The 27,089-nt window shown below is 39.8% G+C and overlaps 1 protein-coding gene across 1 annotated transcript in view; it reads left to right on the top strand.

Moving 5' to 3' along the window:
- The window catches only part of LOC126101551 (Fanconi anemia group D2 protein), a 225,542-nt gene that overhangs the window by 68,326 nt on the left and 130,127 nt on the right, over positions 1–27,089 (top strand). Inside the window, exons 8-11 of the mRNA XM_049912189.1 lie at positions 6,480–6,577; positions 14,325–14,493; positions 21,027–21,187; positions 23,005–23,147. Of these exons, the coding sequence (XP_049768146.1) occupies positions 6,480–6,577; positions 14,325–14,493; positions 21,027–21,187; positions 23,005–23,147 (571 nt within the window). The remainder of the gene's footprint in view (positions 1–6,479; positions 6,578–14,324; positions 14,494–21,026; positions 21,188–23,004; positions 23,148–27,089) is intronic.

Genomic DNA, 27,089 nt, shown 5'->3' with positions numbered 1-27,089 from the left:
ATTGGTCCGTGGTGAAATTTTTTACAGTTTACGCCATGATAGTATCTTGCACGTGTCCTACTGCAGAAATGGCTGATGTAGATAATCAGTAGTCTCACAGCAACAAACACAGACTCAACCATGTAGTTCTCACCTGGCTGTTACATTGCCTGTATGTATGATAATCAGTTGGAGGGATCGGGAAAATTATTGACATATCAACAGAACAAAATGATGCTCTGATAAAATTTGTATGTCCTCAAAGCCCAGCTCATTCACTTTATTGGCTTGAAAGACAGGATGCTTGTTACGTACCGGAACACTACCTCATTTCCATGCTCTCGGTTTTCTCAAGGTCATCATCTGGCCAACAGTATCAGTTTGCATAAAATGAACTGCAGAAAATGGCTGAAAAATTTTAAAAAATACAAACCGAATGTCGAGAAGTTTAAAATCAAAATTGAAATTACACACGTCAAAAAAAGTTTTGCATCACCTCAGTTCCGAGAGTTCCAGAACCTGTACAGAAAATTGGAGTAGAGATCAACATAAACAACATTTCCACTCTTTTTATTCCTAATGAAAACCATACATTGCATGTTGTACCACCATACAGCGAGACCTTCAAAGGTGGTGGTCCAGATTGATGTTCACACCGGTACTTCTAATACGCAGTAGCACATCCTCTTGCACTGATGCATGCCTGTAATCATCGTAGCATACCATCCACAAGTTCATCAAGGCACTGTTGGGCCAGATGGTCCCACTCCTCAACAGCGATTCGGCATACATCCCTCAGAATGGTTGGTGGGTCATGTCGTCCATAAACAGCCGTTTTCAATCTGACCCAGGCATGTTCTATAGGGTTCATGTCTGGAGAACAGGCTGGTCTCTCTAGTTGAACAATGTCGTTATCCTGAAGGAAGTCATTCACAAGCTGTGCACGATGGGGGCACGAATTGTCGTCCATGAAGACGAATGCCTCGCCAATATGCTGCCTATATGGTCGCACTATCGAACAATGTCGTTATCCTGAAGGAAGTCATTCACAAGCTGTGCACGATGGGGGCACGAATTGTCGTCCATGAAGACAAATGCCTCGCCAATATGCTGCCTATATGGTCGCACTATCGGTCGGAGGATGGCATTCACATATCATGCAGCCGTTATAGCACCTTCCCTGACCACCAGCGGCATACTTTGGCCCCACATAATGCCACTCCAAAACATCAGGGAACCTCCATTTTGCTGTACTCGCTGGACAGTGTGTCTAAGGTGTTCAGCCTGACCGGGTTGCCTTCAGACATGTCTCCAACGGTTGTCTGGATGAGAGCATATGCAACACTCATCAGTGAAGAGAAAGTGATGCCAATCCTGAGCGGTCCATTCGGCAAGTTGATGGGCCCATCTGTACCGCGCTGCACCGTGTCGTGGTTGCAAAGATGGACCTCGCCATGGACGTCGGGAGTCAAGTTGTGCATCACGCAGCCTATTGTGCATGCTTTGAGTCATAACACAATGTCCTGTGGCTGCGGGAAAAGTATTATTCAACATGGTGGCGCTGCTGTCAGGTTTCCTCTGAGCCAAAATCCGTAGGTAGTGGTCATACACTGCACTAGTAGACCTTAGGTGGCCTGAGCGAGGCATGTGATTGACAGTTCCTGTCTCTCGGTATCTCCTCCATGTCCGAACAACACCACTTTGGCTCAGTACGAGATGCCTTCCCTTGCTGAGAGCCCTCCCTGGTACAAAGTAACAATGCAGACACGATTGAAGTGTGGTATTGACTGTCTAGCCATGGTTGAACTACAGACAACGCAAGCTGTGTAACTCCTTCCTGGTGGAATGACTCGAACTGATCAGCTATCGGACCCCCTCTGTCTAATAGGTGCTACTCATGCATGTTTGTTTACATCTTTGGGCGGGTTTAGTGACATCTCTGAACAGTCAAAGGGACTGTGTCTGTGATACAGTATCCACAGTCAATGTTTATCTTCAGGCGTTCTGGGAACCGGGGTGATCCAAAACAGTTTTTGATGTGTGTATTTCTTGCTTGCCTTCTATGTGAGGTATTCCTACAGATTTGAGAATTGGAGATAGTGTACTTCGGCTTTGTAAGCAGACAGTTATTACCACAGGGCATCTAACCTAAATTAAGAAACCAGATTACAGACTTGGGATCCTGGATGGCACTGCACACCTATTGGCCATGACCTCTATTGCAATGGGGATGCTGGTTCATCTTCTTGAACTTGTAGTGACAATATCACCATGGATCTACACAATAAAGTGAGATATTACTTGTCAGTTTAAAAATAACAACCATATGCAATGACACTAAAGACAACAGACTGCTGCCATGTAGCTTGTTGCTGTGGTACATTCCCTCCAATTTTTCCATCATTTTCTGGTGTTGTTGGTGGACATGGAAAATCAAACATAATTTTCTGAATGCTTGAAAACATGCACTTTCAATTGTGATTAGTTTGCAATTAGTTATGGAAAACATTTTCTAAAAGTAGACTGAATAGAAAGCAGTAGGGCCTATGTGAATGATATTTTATATTGGAAAACCTTGTGTTGGTATGTAATTGTGTCCAAAGTTTCCTGTTGATCATGCTTTTTATCAATGAGATATAAGAAGCCAGAGTTAGAACCTTATTCACAGTGTGATTTTTCTCGCTACTTTGCCAAAATTTATGTAGCATTGCTAGCACATGTTGGAAATTAAACCCACTCTTCCTGGGGTGGAGGGGGGAGGCTTAAAATATTTTGTTTTGAATTAAACTGGTTTTGAGGCTTTAACATAAAATGGTATTTGTAACATAAGTGTGGAATATAGCCTATTTTTACAAAAATTGTCATCTTATCAACAAATATGTAGACTGTTGGAAAATAGTACTGCATTTTTGACCTTTTTATAAGATGTTTAACTTTGTAGTTATTTTATTTGGTGTTGGAAAGTGATACATAAATGAAAGATTACTTTTAAGAACACTTTGTTGTTAGGTTACTGTGTGCTGAGTTTCACATTCGTGTTACCTTTTTTCTCTGAAGACAAACTTTGAAACTTTTTTGGGTGCTATTTTTCTTTTGTGGGATTTTGTCCAGAATTTTTAGACTGAAGATGGCTTGTAAAATTCTTTTCATTACTGTTTTTAAGAAAATGCATAAAGTTGTACGAGATGACCAAATTTCACTTTGTTCAACAAAATATTGCCTCAGATTTAACAGCTCAGAGATGTCAGAAGTTCACACTCACTGTGCACAAAGTCACACATGGAGTCAAACAAGTGACTGTATCTCAGCCAGTATTGCATCGACGAACATTAAACAATACCAGTGTTCACCGGAGACATGTGTGAATGTCAATGAAATCCGAGATGGTTGATTAGGGAGACATAAGTGAGTTGACATGGAATGGCTCTAGAAGCAACTTACGATACGATGGGCCAAACATTACATTCTCCAGAGCTTTTCCACAGATATAATAATGATGTTTAATGAGTCAGTTTACAGGCTAAGAAACATGTTATACTTTTATAAATGAGTCCATACTGTCCACTTACGGACAAGTAAATAAAATATTTTAATCATTTGTGACAAGGTAAGGCTTTGTACTGGACTGGGACTTAAACTCAGATATCTGCCTTTTGTTGTCAGTGCTCTACCAATTAAGTATCACAGCCATGAGTTTCAAAATAACCAGAAGTGCCAACTTTCCAGAGGCTATATTTCTTCCAAACTTGGAAAAGAGAAAAAAACTCATACAAAATGCCTTTGTGTGAAAATTTTTGTACCTATATATGAAGAAGTTACGTACACAATAGATACTGTGTTTGTTAACTATAGATGAAAATCATGTTAATGAGAATGATTCTAAAACTATATTTGAAATGCTTACTGTACCATTACATGCCTGGTGATAAAACATGAATTAAGCATCGTGTCCTGGATACGATACTATAGTCAAAACTGGGATGGCAAAGATGAGAATGTGTTGGGAAAACCAAATTATTTTGTTGGTGAGACAATTGGTTTTCTTGAGACTTACAAGACATTATGATTGGTTATTTGGAAAACTATAAAACAGTGATTGGCTCTTATTACAAAATTTTGTTGGATTATTTGAACAGTGAATTGAAGGACACATCAAATAGATTATTGCACAGAAAAATGCTGTGAAACCTGGTTACTCATCTGCTGTTAGGTTGTGAAAGGGTCTCAATTTGGGGCCTCAAAATGTTTTCCCTTCCATCCCTTCTTGGGGGGGGGGGGGGGGGGGGGGGGGGAAGAAATGTTAGTCAAATGAAGAGTTCGCCTATGCTGTAAACAAATATGATGCAGATTAGGAAACGACGTTGTTATCAAGCTTAATGAACGTTGTAAGATATAAATGTTTGTTTGCACAAAAAAATTATTTCCTGTGTTTTTATCAAACTTACTAATGCACTGTTGTATGCACTATAAGTGGTTGAAAGGTGCAATAAGAAGCGGAAAAATTGTAGAGCTGCCAGTACCATTTGATTTGAGTCCACAAAATTTATGTCTACACGCATTATCAAGTAAGCTGTCAGGGTACACCTTACAAAAAAAGGTGTTTAATCTTCAACAATGCCACTACTACTGGTGTATGGAGCCCTAAAACCCTTGCCACATGGAGCAGGTTTTACGATGAGACTTGGCTAGCGGGGTGGGGGGATAGCTGGCTTGTCTGGTGAATCTGTCAGATAGTGTAAGGTTTGCAGAAAGTTGTCTGGCAGCAAAATGTCTGTTGCAGATATTTACTTTAATAACAGTGATTTTTCTCATTATATATGCACAGCATTTCCCTGTATGCATCAATTAATGCAATAATGCTCTCTTTACTCCACTGTAAGCCAGCCGCGATGACTGCAAGACACTGTGAGGTTGAGCGTCCCTGGTATAGCCCTGGCTTGCAGCATGTGACTTCAGCACCAGCAGATGTCATGGTTAGTCAGAGAAGATACCATTCAAATAATCTTGCAGGAAATAGCACTAGAGCTAGCAACAGGAAAGCTGCAAGTTAATAGCCGAACAGCCGACAGCACATGCTTGGAAGCCAGCTCACAACAAATCTTACCCCTTGTGATGACTTAACTATAGGAATTCATTTATGGAATGGAGTAAGCAAAGTGATATCTACTGCTCTACCTCCAACATATACACAGAAAGAGAGAGCGAGAGGTCCTGGGTAATGTATGAACGTAAATAAATCATACTGACATTTTGTACCCTTTCTTTCTGCCATATGTAGGCCAGTGCCTTGTGCACTGTAAATATAAATGTAAATACTTACTTTATCAGAAGCTTCTTGCTACATTATTTATGAAAAGTATGTGACTCATTGAAGCACTAACCAGCATACGAGGAGCATGGAGTTGTATACAAACGGTGAGCTTGCAAACATGAACCTGACATATTGAATAGCTGAGTGCCAATGACGAGCCGCTGGACATTTATCAAGAACACTTCCCAGACAGACATCAACAGCACCACAGTTTGTTAGTGCCTAAGCATCCAGATTTGTGTGAGTACGGGTCATGAAGAAGCGGCAGGGCCAGCAGGGCAGATCACGATTGGCATGTTCATTCATTATGGAAGAAAGTGTGTTGGATGTCTTGATGACAAATCCAAGCACCACAATACCTGCCGTTGCCTTGAACTAAAAAAATGTCTCATAGCAATGTCAGTGTGTTTTGAACGCCTAACACCTTTCATCTCAAAAGGTGCAGTTACTGCACCTTGATAACCATTATGCATGTGTGTGTTTTGCACAGTGGTTTCTGCAACAAACTGGACAAGATGTGCATGTCCTCCCTCGTGTGCTGTTCACTGATGAGACTACATTCACTGGGGATGGTGTATTCAGTTGCCACAGTGAAGATTTGCATGGATCAGTAAACCTCTACAGTGTGCGGAATCACATGGCAAAACATTGGTTTATGGTTTACATGTGGGCAGATTTGCTCGGCGACTGCATAATTGCCACCCTGCGTAATTGCCATGAATTAACAGGTGTTCCAGCGAATGTGAGGGACAGGGCATGTTCATTCATTTGTTCCTGCATTATGCCTGTTTATTTTGGACTGGATGTTCGTAGGCATTTGAAAAGGTCATTCCCACATTAATGAATTCACTGGCCCCCACTTTCACCATATTTATCGAGCCTTGATTTCTTTTGTGGGGAGCCATGAAATATTTCGGGTCTCACAACCTTGCGGATTCTGAAATGGATCTCCTTGCAAGAATCATCTGTGCAACTGCTACAGTCAAAGAAACTCTTGAAGTGTTAGAGCATGTCCGGCAGTCAACGCTTCGTTGATGTCTGGCATGTGTGGCGTCTGATGGTGCACTTAAGATGTGCCGTACCCCTCCTAGAAGTTCATCTCCACATTTCTGGGACATCCCGTGTCTGTCTGTGTGTGTGTGTGTGTGTGTGTGTGTGTGTGTAATTTATTTATTTATTTATTTTGCAGGTTTTGAGAAACTACCATGACTCCCTACTGACCATTGCATCAACACTGCTCCAGACAGCTGATAGTGCTGCATCAAGTCATGCTTCTTATTGGTTCAGGTGATGGTTGCACAATACAGTTCATTATCTCTGTGTTTCTTTCTTTAGATAAACCATTGTGAATATTAATGGATTTATTGTCTGGAGGTTAACTGTCTATATTTAAATGCATTTTTGAAAAAGTACATTTACCATGTGACAGTAGATATAAAAAAAGATGTTTTGGGAAAAAAAAGAAAAAAAAAGAACTGGAATAACATTGCCATGAGCAGAGCTTGTGTAGTGTGCGTTTCTGCCACTAGTTGTGTATAGTGCAACTCATATCCAGTTCAGTGTCACCTGTGTTATCAACCTGACTTGGTCTGTTCATCTGCAGTGATTGTTTTTGGTAGTGTTTTTTTGTTTTTGTTTCATTTTTTATCATGGCAAGTTTAAGCTGTGAAATTTTGTTTTCTACTTGGTAAAAATGCCGCTGAAATTGTTTTAATGTTGAAAACAGCTTACCAAATAGGTGCTATGGAGTGCCTCACAGTACAAGTCAGTGTTAATGGTTTTTCTGTGCTCAAGGAATTTGATAAGTATCAGACCTCAGATGTCGAAAAAGACAGTGAATATCACCTTGGCTGCAGAGGGCACAGTTTTGAATTTTTTAGGTGCAGGTGACAATGCATGGTTCCAACGTTTGCTGTCCCCTTTGTTTCTGGCTCAAAGTGATGGCACCGGCTCTTGTCACAATTGGTAATCTGCTCCATGAAAGCGGGGTCTTCATGAGTCTGGAACAGGTGCTGCAGTGCTAGCTGTGTACACAGTTCATTTTGAGGCTTGCTGAGCTTCTTTAGAACCCACTCTTCTGGTAACCCAACCTGTCATGCAGAATTGTCCCATCATTGTGATAGATGATCAGTTTATTCACCTTGTTGATGAGTTTAACTGTGATTATGATTACCATATTTGCCTGGCCTGGTCTTGGGTCATCACCGACACTCCCAGCCTTCACAAAAACAGGCACTCCACTTTCTCACAGATTTATTGGACACACAATCTCCCCTGTATAAGGCCACCATTTCAGTGATGAATATTGGTCGGTTTAATCCCTTCCACAGTCAGAACTCTGATAACATGTTCTGCTCCTTAATTGTTGAATTTTGCAATCTGAACGCCATGATGATGTTCTCATATGTATTGGTATGTCAGATGGACAGAACACACAACTGCCCACTGCTCTCCTGTGTCATATGCCCACGCGTGCACACAAACGCACTGGACACTACATTCACATCCCTAGATGTCTCACTATGGTATCCCAAAGCGGCATATGCAAATTTCAACCAGTTTGGTTGTTGTGACTTTTCTTGCCTTTCTATGTGATCTCTCTCTCTCTCTCTCTCTCTCTCTCTCTCTTTCTGTGTGTGTGTGTGTGTGAGTGTTTTTTTGTTTGTTTGAAGGAAACCATTTTTATGTATGTCTTATTGGAAACTTTCAGTTTCTTACCGTTTCTTCATCAACACCTGGTTTATGTTGTTGTAGCATGGACTCCTAAAGATCTGCACAGGGAGTATCCAAAGGTATATAATGTGCTTTGACATATCACTTACCTGCAAATGACTGTTAATGCTCTACACTTTGAATTCCAACTGTTGCAGATTGTTATTTCTTCTGCTTCCTTATCTAAAATTTTGCCTCTCCTTTTTCATGTTTTGGAGTCAGTACTCCGTTCTCCCTCAAACTGTACGTCTTCCTTTTTGCTGTGTCACAAGTCTTTTTTTTCCTCTTCCAGTGAACTGTGTGAGGTATCAAGGCAGTTAGCATACAGAACTTACATTCTGGAGAAATAGCATTCAAGTCCCTCCCCGCTATCATGATTTATGTTGTGCTCTCTCTTTGTAAATTTCTTGAGGCAGATGCCGTGATGGTTCCTTTTAAGGGAACATGGCCACCTTCCTTCCCCATTCTTGTCCATTGAAAGCTTGTGTTTAGTCTGTAATGAACACATTGTCTACAGTTTACTATGTAATATTTTCCTCCTTTGGCTTTCGTTCATAGCTAGGTTGCCTCTCCTTTCAGTAAGTGACAGATTAGAAGAGATGATTTTGGCTATCCACTATCACGGTATCTGGTTCACTAATAATTTTATCTACTATTTTTGTTTCTTTCAGCTCTAAAAGCACAAGGTATTGTAATTAGAAAATGACAAGCCACATCTCCGCATACCAAGTAATGTAGCTTTAAGTAATATTTAAGAGGAGCCAATTATGATTGTAAGGAGCATACATAGTGAATTGCCATTTGTGGAGGCTGTTATACAAATATGGTTTAAAAATGTGTGGCACATAATTACCTATTAATTGGGCATATATACAGGAGAATGAAAAGTATTATAGTCAATTTAATAATGCCTTCAGTATTTTTATTTTGAGAAGTGTTGGCCCATGGGTGGAAGTAATTACTTTATTTAGATGCTTGGAGATGTTCCTGTCAGAGGGTATGTCGTGTCATACTGGATAATCAACTTGCAGATTGTGATTTGTGTTAGAATTTTCAGAAATATTTTTTCTTTAAGCAAGACAGCATTCTTTACATCACTTTACGTTCCCTGAAGTACTATCCAAACAGCTTTCATCTGGACAGGGTTTGCATGATCATTTTATTTCTGAACAGATTCTCAGTGCACATTTTGAGGGTTTGTTGGATAACGTGGAAGAGTTCCAGGGAGAGCATTAGACAGTGATTAACTGAAATGGGGGAAAGGAATACAAAATAAAAACCAAATGGGTAGCTTTGAGAGATGAAATAGTGAAGGGCACAGAGGCTCACACAGGTAAAAAGATATGTCCTAATAGAAATCTATGGATAATACAGGATGTATCGAATTTAACTGATGAAAGGAGAAATGTAAAAATGCCGCAAATGAGGCAGGCAAAAGGGGATACAGACTACAAAAAATAAGGTTGACAGATAGTACAAGATGCTAAAGCAGGAATGGCACCATGCAGTGCTGTAGAAGCATGCATAACTAGGTGAAAGATAGATGCTGCAATAGGAGTATTAAAAATATGTTTGGAAAAAAGAGAAACAGCTTTATGAATATCAAGAGCTCAGATTGCAAGCCAGTACTCAGCAAAGACAGGAAGGCTGAAAGATGGAAGGAAAACAAACTAGAGAACAATGTTGTTGAAAGAGAAGAGGTAGTAGGTAAAGAGGAGATGGGAGATATGATATTGCAAGGAGAATTTGTCAGAGCACGGAAAGGCATAAGTAAGAGCAAGGTCCCTGGAGTAAGACATTCCCTCAGAATTATTAAAGTCCTTCGATGAGTGTGCCCTGACAAAATTATTCCACCTGTTGTGCAAGAGACACAAGGCAGGTGAAATGTCATCAGATTTCAGGAAGAATATAATAATTCCATAGAACACAGGTGCCAACAAGAGTGAATGCTACTGAGCCAACAGTTTAAAAAGTAATGGTTATATAATATTGACACAAATTATTTAATAAAAAAAAATAAAAAATAAAAACTGGCAGAATCAACCTTGAGGAGGATCATTTCGGGTTCCATAGAAATGTAGGAATGTGCCTGGCAATACTGACCCTATGACAGCCTAGAAGATAAGTTGAAGACAGGTAAACTTATGTTAATAATTTTAGTAAATTTAGAGAAAGCTTTGGACATTGTTGAGTGGATGAAACTAATTGAAAGTTTGAAGGTAGAAGGCGTAAAGTACAGGAAGTGAAAGGTTACATTTAGCTTGTACAGAAACCAGACAGCAATTATAAGATTTGAAGGATATAAAAGGGAAGCCATGGTTGAGAAACAAATGAGACAGTGTTGTAACCTATCCCTAATGTTATTCAGTGTGTACATTGAGCAAGCTGTGAAGAAGACCATGGAAAAATTTAGAAAGGGAATTAAAGTTTCAGGGATGTTTGTTGATGACATTGTAATTCTGTCAGAGACAGCCAAAAACTTGCAAGAGCAATTGAATGGAATGCATTTTGTCTTGGTAAGAGATTATAATATAAATTGGCACAAAAGTAGAACAGGGGTAATGGAATGTTGCTGAATTAAATCAGGCAGCGTTGAAGGAACTAGGATTAGGAGATGTGATACTAAAAGTGGTTGATGAGTTTTTCTGTTTGGGAAGCAAAATAACTGGTGGGGGCCTAAGTAGAGGGGATGTAAAATGCAGACTGGCAGTAGCAAAAAAGCTGTTTCTGATAAATTTAGGTGTTGAGAGATGTTGGTTCATAGAGAGACACAGTGAAAATATTGGTATACATTTTAGTTTTGAGCTGAAAGGCCATCTTCTGTCCTAGAAAACCCACACACATTCACATAAGCAAACTCACAAGATCACTCTGTCCAGCCGGTGTAGTGCTGCCTGTGACAGTGTGCAGAGACGTGATGGGGACAGGGTAGGGTTACTATGTGTAGTTGGGAGGTTTAGTGGGGAGGGGGAGCGGAATAGATGTAGAAAAGAACAGGCCGAGCGAGTCCATTGGTGGAATAGAAGGGTATGTTGGGAGCAGGAAAGGGAATAGGTAAGTGGATGATGGGGTCTAATGAAGATTGAGGCCAGGGAGGGGGGGGGGGGGGGGAGGTTGGGTTGGGTTGGGTTGGGAATGTTGGATGTATTACAGAGTGAGTTCCCACCTGCACAGTTCAGAAAAGCTGGTGTTGGTACGAGAGGATCCAGACGCACAGGCACTGAAGCATTCATTGAAATGAAGCACATTTACTTGGGCACTACGTTTAACTGCTGGGTGGTCCAGCTGACTCTTGGCCACAGTTTGTCAGCAGCTTTTCGTGCAGACCGGCAGCTTGTAGAAATCAGCACAGTGGTTGCAGCTTGGTTTGTGTATCACATGACTACTTTCACAGGTAGTGCTGCCTTTCATGTGATAGGAGATGCCCGTGACAGGTTATTGTACCCCCACTGAGAGAATCTCTGCACTAGTGGACCAACACATTCATTCTACTGCCTGTAACCTACCCTCCTATATAAAAAAAATACTGATTATTTCCTCCACTCATTCGTTGCAATTCCTGTTGCTTCACCCTTCTCGTAACTGTTGACTCCACCTCCCTCTGCACTTTCATCCCCAGTGCTCTTGGCTATGCCGCTATTGAACACTATCTTTCCCAGCACGTGAATGGCTCCAAACCTACAACCTCCTTCCTGGTCGCCATAACCAGCTGTATCCTCACCCACAATTAATTATCCTTTGAGAGTATCACCTACAAAAAAAATCCATGGTACACCAACGAGTACCATCACGGTGCCATCCTATGCCAACATATTCATGGGCCATCTACAGGTATTATTCCTAACTACTGAGAATCCCAAACTACTCACCTGGTGCATATTCATTGATGACATCTTCGTGATCTGGACTGAGGATGGCCACACCCTGTCGACATTCCTTAAGAAGCTCAACATCTTTTCCCCCATTTGTTTCACCTGGTCCTCCTCAACTGAACAAGCCACCTTCATTAATGTTGACTTCCACCTCAAGGATGTCTACATCAGTACCTACATCCATATCAGATATACCAGTACCTTGACTTTGACAGCTGGCAACCATTCCAAATCAAGTAGTTCCTTCCATACAGCCCAGTTGCCCATTGTCTTCGTGTCTGCTCTGATAAGCAGCCTTTTTCCAAATATACTAAGGATCTCACAGAGGTCTTCACAGACCAAAATTACTTTTTCTGCTGTGTCCAGAAAGATATCTCTTACGCCTTGGCCAAACGAGATGGCTCAATGGTTAGCACAGTGGACTCAGACTCAGGAGGATGACGGTTCAAACCCATCTCCAGCCAGAAGGGCACAGCCGATTTCCTTCCCTAATCTGAGATTGTGCTCTGTCTCTAATGACCTCGTTGTTGATGGGACATTAAACACTAATTTCCTCCTCCTCCTCTTACGCCTTGTCTCACCAGTCACCTACCATCTCCCACATAGCCACTGTCTGACTACAAAGGAGCATACCACTCACGACTCGGTACCACCCAGGATTGGAGCAACTGAATCACATTCTCCACCAGGAGGGTTTGGACTAACTCTCAACATGCTCCGAAACGAGAAATATCCTACCAGCTATCCTGCCGACCCTTCCCACAGTGGTATTCTGCCATCCACCAAACCTACACATTATCCTTGTCCATCTCTATTTCACCCCTGTTCCCAATACCTTGCCTCATGGCTCACATCTCCGTGATAGACCTACATGCAAGACCTGTTCCATTCATCCTCCCACAACAACCTACTCCTGTACTGTTACAGGCATCTCCTATCCTATCAAAGACAGGGTTACCTGTGAAAGCAGTAGTGTGATCTACAGACTAGGCTGTAACTTCTGATTTCTACATGGGCATGCTGACTAACAAGTTTCCTGTCTGCATGAATGGCTGATGACAAACTATGCCCAAGAGCTAGCTGGACCATTCAGTAGCTGAACATGCTGCCCAACGAAATGTGTTTCGCTTCAATGACTACTTCACAGCCTGTGCCCTCTGCATCCTTCCTACTGACAAGGGCTTTTCTGAACTGTGCATGTGGGAACTCTCCCTGCAATATATTCTATGTCCCAATAACCCCTTGGCCTCAACTTTCAGCAGTCCCTGCCCTCTACTGAGCTATCCCTTTCCACACCTTTCCTCAATTTTACCGACACATGTGCTAATCCTTTTCCCCTTTTCTTCTCCTCTCTTTCCACACCCTCTCTCCCCCAATAACTCCTGATTGCACCAGGCAGCCCTACTCTATCCCCACGACCTCCCTCCATGCCCCCACAAGTAGCACTACACCTCCCCCCTCCCTGTTATCTCCTCCTCTCCCTGCTTCATGCCCCTCCTTATCCTCACCACTGGGTTGCTGCTCCCATCAGCTGCACTTACGACTTAGTCTGGCCACAGTGGCCAGAGACAGTGGCTATTTGTGAGTGGGTTGTACTTTTCTACATCAGACGAATGCTAAAATGTATAGCAGTCTGTTAGTTGTGCCTGTTGGCTACTCCATGTCTCCTCTATATGGTGAGTAGCAACCTATCCCTTTCATAATATTGTTGTTATTCCATCCTGGACTTCCCATTGTTCAATTGTCAGGAAAGCCTTTTTTGAAAGTATTTGCCTGAAGTGTTTTGTATTTGTAGGTAAGTGAAATGTGGATGATAACAGTTGTTGAATAACAAATGTGGAGGTATTGAATTGAATTTCGGAAAAAGAAATTTATGCAACAATTTTACTAAGAGAAGGGACTGGTTGATAGGACTCATTCTGAGGGATCAAGGAGTTTCAATTTAGTAATGAATGGAGACCGAGGGATGAATACAGTAAGCAACTTCAAAGGGATGTAGGTTTCGGTAGCTATGCAGAGATGAACAGACTTGAGCAGGATAGACTAGCATGGAGAGGTGCATGAAACCAGTCTCTGAAATAATGACCACCACCACCACAACAGTAACAACAGCTTAAGGGTAGTTTATTGCAGAACAGCCTACACTGCAGATGGATAAAATATTCTTAAGAAAACACATTTAGAAAATGTCAGTGTACAGTTTTCAATGAAGATGCTGCAATGCCATATAGACATGTACATATAACTCATACAGAGATTTTGAAGGAACTGTTAGATTAACTACTGTACTTGAGAGAGAGAGATAGAAGAGAGAAAGCAGATACTCTGTACTAGAGTCTTACATTATTAAATAATTGTAACTGTATTCCTTTTGTACTAATTATATAATGACTTGAATGTTTGTGTTTACTATAGTGAAACCTGTTATTGCATTCCCTTCTGCTCGGCAGGCTTCTCTTGCTTCATTTTGGTGGACACTTTGCTCAGGAAACTGTACTAAAGTTAATGATACTCACTTGTGCAGACAACAGAACAAGTTCTCGCCTGGGTCTTGATGTGCTGTCATCATTAGTTCGTGACTGTGCTGAATGTCTTCTGCCAAACCGATTGCTGTTGTTGGTATGTATCCATCATTTTTCCCTTTTTTCTAAATTTCCTTTGTCTGTTTCTTTGATAGAAAATCATATTTATAAAGGAATATTTGTATTTATTGAAGAATTTACATACATGCTCCGCAAGCCACTTCATGGTGTGTGGTGGAGGATACATTTTACCACTACTAGTCACTTCCCTTTGTGTTCCATGTGCAAACAGAGCAAAAATGACAGTCTGCATGCCTACGTAGGAGACTTAATTTCTGTTATCTTATGTTCATGGTCCTTAAGCAAAATGTACATTGGCGGCCATAGGATCGTTCTGCAGTCAGCTTCAAATGGCAGTTATCTAAATTTCCTTAAAAATGAAATGACTGACATCAAGTAACCAAGGCAGCCTAATTGTACTTCCATTAATTGTTCTACACAATAGTTCTACTGATTCATGTTGTGAGTTAACAACAGTTAAAATCAATGTAACAAATAAACAATGCTGATTCTGATGTAATGAAGTATATTTACTCTAAATATGTAAAATGGTCATCAGCATGAAGGTTCATTTCAACTTCCAGTGCGATACAAAGCATGATACTGTGGGAAATACTGAAGTAAATGGCTCAGTGATTACCTCACTGATTCTTATTTGAAATGAATGACATGCAGATACACTTCTCTGATCATCTAAATTGAGGTATCTCATGGTTTCCCTAAACCATTAAGGAAAATACCAGAATGCTTGCTTTCAAAGGCATACAGCTGATTTTCTACCCTACCTCTTCCAGTCATAGTGTGTGATATACCTAATGGCTTCATCCTTAGTGGAACATTATGATTTCTTCTTCTTCTTCTTCTTCTTCTTCTTCTTCATTTTGTGGGTGGTGTATTATTTCCTTCCTCTGATCTATGAAGAGGTTTAACCAACTAGTTGTAGATGTAGATGGATGCACAGCTTGATACAGAATACAGACAGACATTTCATATACACAAAGCAATGTCAGTGGTGGACATCTCAATAACTCAAGAATTAATCCTAAGGCTAGGAATCACATTATAGTTGAAATAGAATTAAATATTATATTGTGAAATTCTGGGTTGAATACAAACACAGTGAAACCCCTATTTTACATTTTCATGTGCTCCAGACTTAAAAAACGCAAAACTGAGGAAAATGCAGAATCAAGGAAAGCATTAAAACCCCCTAAACATGAGCAAAAACGTGTAATTGGCTTATATGATTAAAAATCATAATCCTCTACAATATGTTGTATAAAATCTGTACAAGTGAAGGAAATTAAATGTACAATACAATGTTTGTACAATAATTCGTGGTAATGAATTTCTACAGTTCTTAAAAAATCACAGATGTGTAACAGCCGGTAAAAACTCGTCAAAAAACCGAAATTGGTATCAAGGTACAAGGTAATAGAGCAATTTTCTGAAATGCTATGAACTACAAAAACACATTGTACATTAAAACAAGCATTTGTAAGAGATCTTTCCTTTATGCTCACCCAGAATAAAAGCAAAATTAACATGGTGAATTAAACCAAAAACTGCAAAGTACAGTGAAAGGGTTGGAATCTAAGATGTGGGGCTGTATGTTTTGTAGTTAATGCCTGTGCAGCATACTCTGATGACATGAGTGCAGTGACTTCTAGTCTATTGCTTGCAAAATTTTCCTTGTTCATTGTGCTGAAGGATCAAGTACCTTTCACACTACTTTTTGCAGGAATTGACATAATCATGACATAATGGCACTGTGAAGATGACCAGGAATGAGTCCATCTATATATCAATTGCTATAGCACCAAGTTCATATGTTTATGGATGTGTTAGTGACAGTAGAATCTCAGGGTAGTGAGAAACACTATACAGGAATGTGTTCGTGATTGTGCAACTTGCAAAATACTTCCGAGAAGGAAGAAATGAACATAATTGCTCAGTGTTCCACTTGGAGCAGTTGAAATTGTCGTCTTAGATTCCTGCCTAGCCACACTCTTGGAAATAGTCACATATTCAGAAACAAACAGTGAAGTATTTGTGACAAGGAAGAATATGAATTTGATTGCTACTTGTTACTCTCTAAGCAATATAAGCTGTCCTCTGAGCTTCCTGCCTAACCACACACTCGGAAATCACCATGTATTCAGAAATGAACGTGCAGATATTTATTTTGTCCTTTGTTCTCTAACCAGACAGAATTGTTAAATAAGATCGAGTATTGCAGAACATACTAGTATTATATTCATAAAAAGTCCCAGGATCTGTTGAAAATTCAGAGATGGAAATTTTTTTTAGCATGTAGCTTGATTTGAACATAACACCTCCAACTCTGTAAATCATGATGTTATTCACTATGCTACAGATTAAGCCGTTTAATGATAAGGGTGATGTTTTTGTTAGATATTCTCAATGCGCCTCTGCATTGAAATTGCATACTGCGGCACGCACACTTCGGAAGAAATGAATAATTGAAATGCAAACTGCCCACACTGGGGTTGTTCACACATGCTCCAAAAATCGATATTTGAAAGCCCACTAGTAACATCATGACTGCAAAAATAGTGTGAAGTCTACTTGACTCTACTGTGAGTGGTGGAAGTGGAGCATTCTGCTGTATTTCCAACGCAAACCATTTGCTCTTCAAACTCACCACATGCTGTAGTGTAAACACAGCAGGTTTTGTGAAAGCATGTATATACACGTACGTTTTCCTTCATATGTGGTACTTCTTTATGCCATTGAATATGAAATAGGGATAAGCTTGCTGTGTCTTCAGCATTTCTCTGTCCCAGCAATCTGTTACATTTATAACAATGTGTCAGCCATCATAATGCATTTAAACGTCATTGAAGACTGCAATGAAGATGAACAAGCTATAACACAACTGCCCACTGAACATGTCCTATTAACTAAGGTGCCACACATAACAAATGGAGTAGCCAATGTTGGCTGCAGTCAGTAGAGGCACAATATGTAACAGATTCTATCAACAGGCTCCGAGGAGATCTACTGTAAGTAAAATTAATGCATGGTAGTGAAGGGCATATGAGGCATAACTATATAAATTTAACCTAAATAGAAGTTGTGATCACTCCATTTGCTATACACCAGTCACGTCAGTCATACTTCAGAACAAGCCACCAAGTAAGCTTGCTGTTTATCGTTCTATATGCTAGAAGCCACTCCATAAGTGTGACGTCACTATGCTATACAGCTATTGACTGCAGGTGGTAAAAAACATCTGAGATGTTATAAACATCAGAGATGAATTTTTGCTGTTTTTGAGGTGAACATATAATGAAAGAACCCTCAAAACTGCTTTAAAGTATAATTTTTTGCTGTAGTGTGTTGGGAAATGGCTCAATTATCTCGTACATCATTAGTCTTTTCCTCATAGGTCTATTATATGATGTAAAATTTTGAAATTTCTTTCTTGTTTTGTTTACGAATTTGCAATTTGGTTGTATCAGTTGATGTTATGAGTGTTTGTAAAATTGCAACCTAGAAGAATGAAATTTTTGCACTGACTTTGATTTATAGCTTCTGTGCTTGTTCATACTTTATAAATCAGTACTTCAGGAATTTTGGATGTCTCGTAGGCCGAGGTAAGTAATCTTGTTACGTCATGAGCTTAACAAAGTGGTGAGCTCATTTTATGTGTGTTAGTGTGGTGTGATGGCTGTGCTGGCTGTTGGGTGACATAACAAGTCACCAGCCAATAAGAGCTCACTAGCCGGAAATGGCTGATGTTTCCTTGATTCTGACCAAGCATATTCTTCGAGGCTCGGTGTTTGAATTTAAAAGGCTGATGATCGGTATTGTTGTTGAATACTGTACATTGTAAACGTCCAGAACACTTTGTGTTGACTATCTTGTTTCTCCATTGCTGCCACAACCTGACAGTAGTTGTATCATAATTGTTGATTGCGTGGATTATGTCAGCATTTCTTCTCTCACGTTTCCTCTCTCTGCAAAGGTAAAATATCCCTTTAACTCCACCACCACCCGCAGTGCAAACCGTCTGCCACTTATAATTCGTTTAGCCACATCAGATGTCAGTAGCAAGAAAATGGATGAAGTTAAGTGGGATGTCGAGTAAGAATGTGGTATCGAGGTAAACCTCACTAGGAAGAAATGTAAAATTCGGGAATTTTTAGCTTGATCTTGTGGGTTTTTCACAGGGGCTACAAATCTGTGGCATAGACTCACGAAAAATGTAAAATCCGGAGACTGATTAGATTAGATTAGATTAGATTAATACTAGTTCCATGGATCATGAATACGATATTTCGTAATGATGTGGAACGAGTCAAATTTTCCAATACATGACATAATTAAGTTAATTTAACGACATACTTAAGTTAATATAACAACTTTTTCATTTTTTTGTGTTTTTATTTTTATTTATTTTTATTTTTTTAAATATATTTTTTTAATTTATATCTAAAAATTCCTCTATGGAGTAGGAGGAGTTGTCATTCAGAAATTCTTTTAATTTCTTCTTAAATACTTGTTGGTTATCTGTCAGAATTTTGATACTATTTGGTAAGTGACCAAAGACTTTAGTGCCAGTATAATTCACCCCTTTCTGTGCCAAAGTTAGATTTAATCTTGAATAGTGAAGATCATCCTTTCTCCTAGTATTGTAGTTATGCACACTGCTATTACTTTTGAATTGGGTTTGGTTGTTAATAACAAATTTCATAAGAGAGTATATATACTGAGAAGCTACTGTGAATATCCCTAGATCCTTAAATAAATGTCTGCAGGATGATCTTGGGTGGACTCCAGCTATTATTCTGATTACACGCTTTTGTGCAATAAATACTTTATTCCTCAGTGATGAATAACCCCAAAATATGATGCCATATGAAAGCAACGAGTGAAAATAGGTGTAGTAAGCTAATTTACCAAGATGTTTATCACCAAAATTTGCAATGACCCTTATTGCATAAGTAGCTGAACTCAAACGTTTCAGCAGATCATCAATGTGTTTCTTCCAGTTTAATCTCTCATCAATGGACACACCTAAAAATTTTGAATATTCTACCTTAGCTATATGCTTCTGATTAAGGTCTATATTTATTAATGGCGTCATACCATTTACTGTACGGAAATGTATGTACTGTGTCTTATCAAAATTCAGTGAGAGTCCGTTTACAAGGAACCACTTAGTAATTTTCTGAAAGACAGTATTGACAATTTCATCAGTTAATTCTTGTTTGTCAGGTATGGGAGGGGATTAGTGTTTAACGTCCCGTCGACAACGAGGTCATTAGAGACGGAGCGCAAGCTCGGGTGAGTGAAGGATGGGGAAGGAAACCGGCCGTGCCCTTTCAAAGGAACCATCCCGGCATTTGCCTGAAGCGATTTAGGGAAATCACGGAAAACCTAAATCAGGATGGCCGGAGACGGGATTGAACCGTCGTCCTCCCGAATGCGAGTCCAGTGTGGTTTGTCAGGTGTGATTACTATACTTGTATCATCAGCAAAGAGAACTAACTTTGCCTTTTCATGAATATAGAATGGCGAGTCATTAATATATATTAAGAACAACAAAGGACCCAAGACTGACCCTTGTGGAACCCCATTCTTGATAGTTCCCCAGTTTGAGGAATGTGCTGATCTTTGCATATTATGAGAACTACTTATTTCAACTTTCTGCGCTCTTCCAGTTAGAATCGAAGTTCCATGATAACAATATGAAGAAAGGCAACACCTCACAGATCTGAGGAAGTATTGAGCATTAGACAAGGCAAATAAAGAGTTTCAGGGGAGCTGACAAATGACATTTCTGCTTTCACCCTGTTTGTAATAGCATTGCAATATAATGTGATGTGTTGTTTTGTGGGATGCTTCTTGGATGTAATCTGAAGACCCATGTGGGATAAAGGTGGATTGGTACAATTGATAAATGAAATAGTGCTCCTTCTGGGGAAAATATTTATTATTTCAGGGCTTAAAGAAAGGTAAATGAAATCCTGTCAAAGGGTTTTGGTCAGTTTTTTCCCAGTTCAGGGTTGTGGTGTAAGACAAGACTTTCTGGCAGGTTTTCAGGTGTATTTTATAAGCTTCATAGTAGGGGATAGGAAGAGAGGTCTGATTGTGGACTACATTCAGAATGTAGTGCCTGCTCGTTAAGACCCTCACAATAGTTTCAGTGTGCTGGAAGGTTTTTTCATCAATATAGATATGCTACTCACACTTGATAGGACTGTAGAGAAGAGACTTTTGAGGTGCATAAGGAAGTGCCTGCTGTACAAGTGGAGTTTCAAAGGATCTACTTAGTATCATATAGTTCAAATCTCTGTGAATCAAGTTGTTTCGTTTTGGTGGTGTTCTAAGAGACATACAACAGTCAAAATACTGATTGTCATTTCTGCAGAAAGTTTGTTGCCAGTATTCTTATATATATATTTTTAGTGATAAGGAAAAAACGTTTTTGTATCACAATTTTCATCTCCCATAGGTCTTCATTGTGAAACTGTTGCCACTATATTTTTAAGCAAAAAGAAGGTAAAATGTCACTGTTGTAATTAACTTTTTTCCCCACAGAATCTTCTCCACAAATTGACGAAATTTGACTTGGGACAGGTTGAACAAGTTATGGATGTTTTATGTCAGCTTGCCTATAACCCACAGCAAGATGGCAATGATCTCTTTCAAGATGAGATTCATATGGTCATTTGTAAGAAGGTGTCCAGCTCCACAATATTGTAAGCAGTTATATTTATTTGCATGGTTGCATGTCATCTTTTCAGAAATGTAACATATCTTTCTTTTGTCAGTATTTAGGCTATCTGATCAAAATTATCCAGATGCCTGTTAGTGGACGTGAATATGTTCTCCTCAGACCCTTCTTCTTTATGAGAACTTGAACTATGCTGGGACACTTTTAGCTAGGTATGTGGATGTTCATGAAGGAATGGCAACCTGTTCTTCTTATAGACATTTAACCAGGGAAGGTAGTAATGTTGGTCATTGCGGTCTGGAGCTATGTAAGTGTTCTAACTCATTCCAAAAGTCTTCCACTGGGTTCAGCTTCAGACTCTGGGCAGGTCAGTCTATTTCAGGAATGTTGTACACAAATCATTGCCTCACAGGTGCTGTTTTATGACTGGGTCCATTGTCAAGCTGGTAAAGCCACTCGTCATCTCTGAACTGTTCCTCTACTGAATGCAGTACACACTGCTGTAAAATGTGTTCATATCCTTTTGCATTTAGCATTTTCATAAGCACAATCAGAGGGTCACACTCTAACCACAAAAACACTTTGTTACTATAACACCCCATCCTTCGTGCTTCACAGTTGGCACTACAGGTATTGTTCTCCAGGCATAAGCCTAAATCATATCCTTCATCATATTGTGACAGAGTATAGCATAAATCATAACTCAAACTTACTTATTTCCATTCATCCAATGTCTAGTGGCATTGGTCTTTACACCATCTCAACCATCAGTTACCACTGACTACATAAATGTGTGGCTTGTGAGGAGCTTCTTGACTATTCTACGCCATGCTTTTTAACCCCGCACACACAGCTGCTGTGCAAGCTGGATCACTGGTAGCACTTAGGAACTTAAAGAATGATTGCTAATTTAATGTGATTTTTTACAACCATTCTCCACAATTCTTGAGTGTCCATGTCCGTCAGTATATGAAGTCTGTGGGCCCTATTTTAGCTTTGATTGTTTCTTCGAATTTCTGCTTCACTATCTGCATCACTAACAGTTGACTTTGGCAGCTTAAGGAGGTTCGTATGTCCCAGATGGACTTGTTACTCAGGTGACATCCAGTAACTAGCCCACATTCAAAGTCATTGGACTCTCCTGACTGGCACACCTGACGCACCTGTCATGACTGCTGACTGACACATATGTCATGACTGCTTCTCTACTGACAACAAGACACCCCCCACTTCCTTTTATACCGGTAGGTCTGTGACTCATGATGTCTAGTGACCAATTCCACATTACAAAGGAGTGTTTGAATACTTTTGATCAGATTGCGTATGTCTGTAAAAATATGAACTATCTTGAACAATTACTTTTGTATCATGTGTAGTCAGTTGTAATTTAGTGATTAGTTACATTTTAAAACCAAGTTATGGAATTTCCACCATTATCTGATGTAGCTGACAATCATTTGCTGCAAGTAGGTGACTCATTAGCAAAATAATTTAGTACCTTTTGCATTTCCAACAGTGGTTATTGTGTTACATGTAGTGACACGGCATACTCACTCAACAGATACAAATTATTATTTTCCACTGCCCGCTTGTAATCTGTTAATTATGTTTTTTTTAGTATTTCATCAGTCTGCTTCAGCGAAGTTTGGTGAATTTGAATGTAATTTTCAGTCTAATGCACTCATTATAAGTTCCATTACAATTTTTATTGAACTATTTAAAATGGTACATGTTACTTTTACCCATGTAGTGTTCCTGTAATGTTATCGTTGAGTGATGTGTATTGTATTCTTATTTGTTGACTGTAGCTGGTATGTTGATTCATGTTTTTTATGTTAAAAGGGATAAGAAGAAAGGTGTTATTGGTGCTGTGATGGCAGCGAAGGCTATAGCAAGTCGAACTACTAATATTAGCCAGAACTCTTCATCCCATTTATCAGATGATTTAAGCCAAGGGACAATGAGAAACGCCATTGAATTGATGGGTAATATTTAATTTTTAATGTGTCTTCATTAGAAAAACTACACAACGATACGAATGAAACTGCATCCGAATAGTAATAGTGAAAATCCTTGTACTTTCAAGATTGCAGCAGTCATAAGTACAAACAAAGATAAGACAAACACTACTTTATGATACCCAGTGCCTCAAAAAAATGGAAGATAATGGAGAACATTACTCAGTAATTAAGTAAGAAAGTTACCCAGAACATCGGATCAAGAGACAACTTGAGGTCAGGGCAAGAGGCAAACCCACAGTTAAACCTTAAACCTTTGCAAAATGTGTTATTTGAAAGCCTGAGAAGTTACAGAGGTTATTAAACTGGTGAAAATCAAGGTTAGGACTGATTGAACTAGAAACACAGGTGAGGCAAAAATGGACAAGAAGAAGAAGAAAGGAGAAGAGTTTGATAGAGAAGAAGCAAAAATTGAAAGAAAAGTCCGCAAAAACCACAATTTCCAAAAGAATTGAAATTAGGAAATAAAAACATAAATGAAGTGATAAGACAGAGATAATTGTGATAAGTTGTAATTACGGCTTGCCGCGTAGTGAAGACTAATTATAAATTGTGGAACAAACTTGCATAAACAGTATTCTGAGATATTAGTGCTGGAAGGAAGAATCAAAATAGTCAACTGAGCACCAAACTAAAGCATTTAGTTATGGAGAATGCACTGCAATAGAGTCATGGTTGTTGCCAGTAAAGTCTCTTGCCTCCATTTATCATCACTGATGGTACCTGCCTCTGCAACTGAGGTTGCCTATGTTGTGTGGTGCTTGACTCTGAGATAAGTTGGTTCTAATCCTGGTGATGGATGAAATTTTTGCTGTCACTATTTGGGTAACAGGGGGAGGAGAAGTGATGATGTAAAGTTCCTGATCACGGTCTTTGTTCCAATGTCCTGAATTGAATTCGAAAGTGTTTCACATTGTCTCATGAAGTGAGGGAAATCCATCAGTTGGGTGGGGACATTAAGCTCTGCGGCCGTTTTGATTATTCGATAGGAGTAGGCTATGTGCTGGCATCAGGTTTCACCTTGTCTGTGCTCTCATAAACGTCACTCAGCCGGAACATAATACTACACTATACATGTTTGCATTACACTCACCTACACTCTGCAAGTACACATATGACACACCTATCATATTCGCAAGGAAAGGAGCCAGTGTGCACTGGGGAAGAACATCCTGTTTGATTAGGCAGCTTAAACACACACCAACGAATTTCTCAGTTGACAATGCCAACTAGGACAATTATTTAATTTAATCACTGCCAGTTCAGTAGTTAACATGCTGATACAGTTAAGATAAAAAAGAATGTATTCTACAGAAGTGTGCAGTAAGAACATTAAGTAAATTTAATAACTGAACATTTTACAGAGGCCTCGTAGAGACCATGGATTCTTACATTAACATGCCACTATATATACTCCCTAATGGTATTTTTAGTTAATAATAAGAGTGAATTTAGGGCAAATTGTGAAATTCGTAATTTACATATTGTAATATAATTTAATTTGGCCTGGCCCCATGTTGGGCACCAGTGTAATGTCATTTAATAAAAATTTATATATGCTTTGATAGCTTTTAATAATGTGATGTCAAAAAAAAAAAGAGAAATAACTTTCATAATACTATGAACAATGTAATGTAATTTAATTTAGCCCAATGCTAAACTCAAGTTGGTTACGGGATTATAAATAATTAATTGTCTCTCTCTTGAATCATCACAGATATTCCTCAACATATATCAAAAGTGTAGTTAAAACTCATGTGCTTAAAGCACCAGGCAGTATTTTGTAAGTCAGTTCAATGTGAAGTAATAAAACCTGTAACTTCAGATTGTGGTTTCGTCTCAAATAGCAGTATAACAAGCATAATCCTTTGCTGATGAAATATTATACTAGAACTAGAATCATATGACCTTCCTGCCTGGGAGGTTATCTCGAAACATTCAGAAAATCTGAAAGTAAAATATATTAAATTTGTGGCGACGTCATTTATCCACTGCGCCAAAAACAGCGGGTGAAAGCTGCAGCTGATAGATATTTATCTTTGCCGTAGTCGGCTTGGTTACAAGTTGTTTATTCTTGTTAGTTTTTGATCTGTGCTTGGAAAATAAAATGTTTTCTCATCTCATGAAAAAGCTGTTACTTCATAAAATATAAAGGCTCCCGTAGTGGTGACCCCGAAAAATCGTAGCAGAAGCATAAAGAAAATATATATACCGACGAGAATAATGAATTCAGAGACAAAAGCATGGGGCAGTGGAATCAAGATTGAAGACTACAGTCTGTTCGACCAAGGATCGCGGTCCACGCCCTTTGATTCGCCACAAAACAGAACGACAGATGTTAACGCAAAAGATGGGAGTACCTACGCGCGACACGGAAATGTTAAGCTTTCCGCGTTCTGGCCGACGCGCCCCCAGCTTTGGTTTACGCAGGCTGAACGCATATTTCGGCAGCGTGGGGTGTCTAACGGCAAACGATTCCAGAATATCTACCTATGGTGAGAAACAGTTGGCATTACATCTGAATTCCAACTTCCATCCAAAATGGACTTTTGTGGTTGCTGATGTGCCGAGTCCTATAATTGTAGCGGACTTTTTACGGAACTATCGACTTATGCCCGACCTGGTTAACCGTCGTTTGGTGACAGTTCCCACAGAAGGGATATTGCCTACTGCGTCTTCCGCGTCGATTCAAGTGCAGTGCAATGTGCCCGTGTCTTTCTGCATGAAGATTTCCGGCTCCTCTACTGCGTCATCCGCGTCGAGATATTGTGATACGATTTTGTACCCGCAACTAAGCGGGGCGCACACGTGTGCGTCACGCAAGAAGACACCCGACAGTCGTAACGATTCGTATACTGTAGGCAATATCGGAGCACTGTCGGAGGAATCACTTTTTCGTAAACTGCTTCAAGACTTTCCAGCACTTACCGAACCCATCAACGCAACCAGCAAATGCAGACACAATACTCAACACCACATCAGCACGACACAAGGTCAACCCGTTGCCTTCCACCCGCGGCGTCTGCCTCCAGAGAAGCTGCTCGCGGCGTGAGCTGAGTTCGACAGACTTCTAAAAACAGGTATTGTAAGTGGGTCCGATAGTTCATGGGCATCTCCAATCACGTGGTCCATAAAAAAGACAATTCATGGAGAGTATGTGGAGACTACAGGGCGCTCAATGCCCGCACAATTCCTGACCGCTACCCAGTACCCAATGTGACTGATTTTAACAGTACGATTAGCAATGCCAAAATATTTAGTGTGATTGATTGCACCAAAGCATTTTCCCAGATTCCCATGGCTCCATCTGACATTAAAAAAACAGCAGTTATTACACCATTCGGTTTGTTTGAGTACAATTTTATGCCATTTGGCCTCAGAAACGCTGCCCAAACATGGCAAAGATTCATGCATGAGGTGCTTCGAGAATTACCATTCGTATTTTGTTATATGGACGACATTTTAGTATTCTCTGGTTCTGTATATCAGCATGTCAAACATCTGCTGCAGTTTTTCCATCATCTGACAGAGTATGGCATAATTATTAACGAAACAAAGTGCACGTTTGGAAAACGCGAGGTTAAGGTCCTGGGATATTTGGTTTCAGCAGCAGGCCTGTCACCATTGCCTGAGCGGGTTGAAGCAGTACAACAGATGCCCCTTCCCACAACTTACAAAGGACTTCGCAGATTTTTAGGCATGCTCAACTATTACAGACGTCACTTACCTAAATTAGCTGCCGCCAAAGAGCCACTCACAATGTTACTTGCAGGTAAAAATACAACAGGAAATCGTAAAATTCCATGGAGTCCAGATGCTGAAGCAGCTTTCCATGACTTAAAGAAAATGTCTTTCTCGGGCAACACTACTGGGACATCCAAGATTGAGCACTCCTTTAGCACTCATGGT

The sequence above is a fragment of the Schistocerca cancellata genome, chromosome 9 (genome assembly GCF_023864275.1).
Source record: "Schistocerca cancellata isolate TAMUIC-IGC-003103 chromosome 9, iqSchCanc2.1, whole genome shotgun sequence".
Taxonomy (NCBI): Eukaryota; Metazoa; Arthropoda; class Insecta; order Orthoptera; family Acrididae; genus Schistocerca; species Schistocerca cancellata.
Note: the sequence above shows the minus strand (reverse complement) of the source record. Positions and strands in the feature narration are given on the sequence as shown.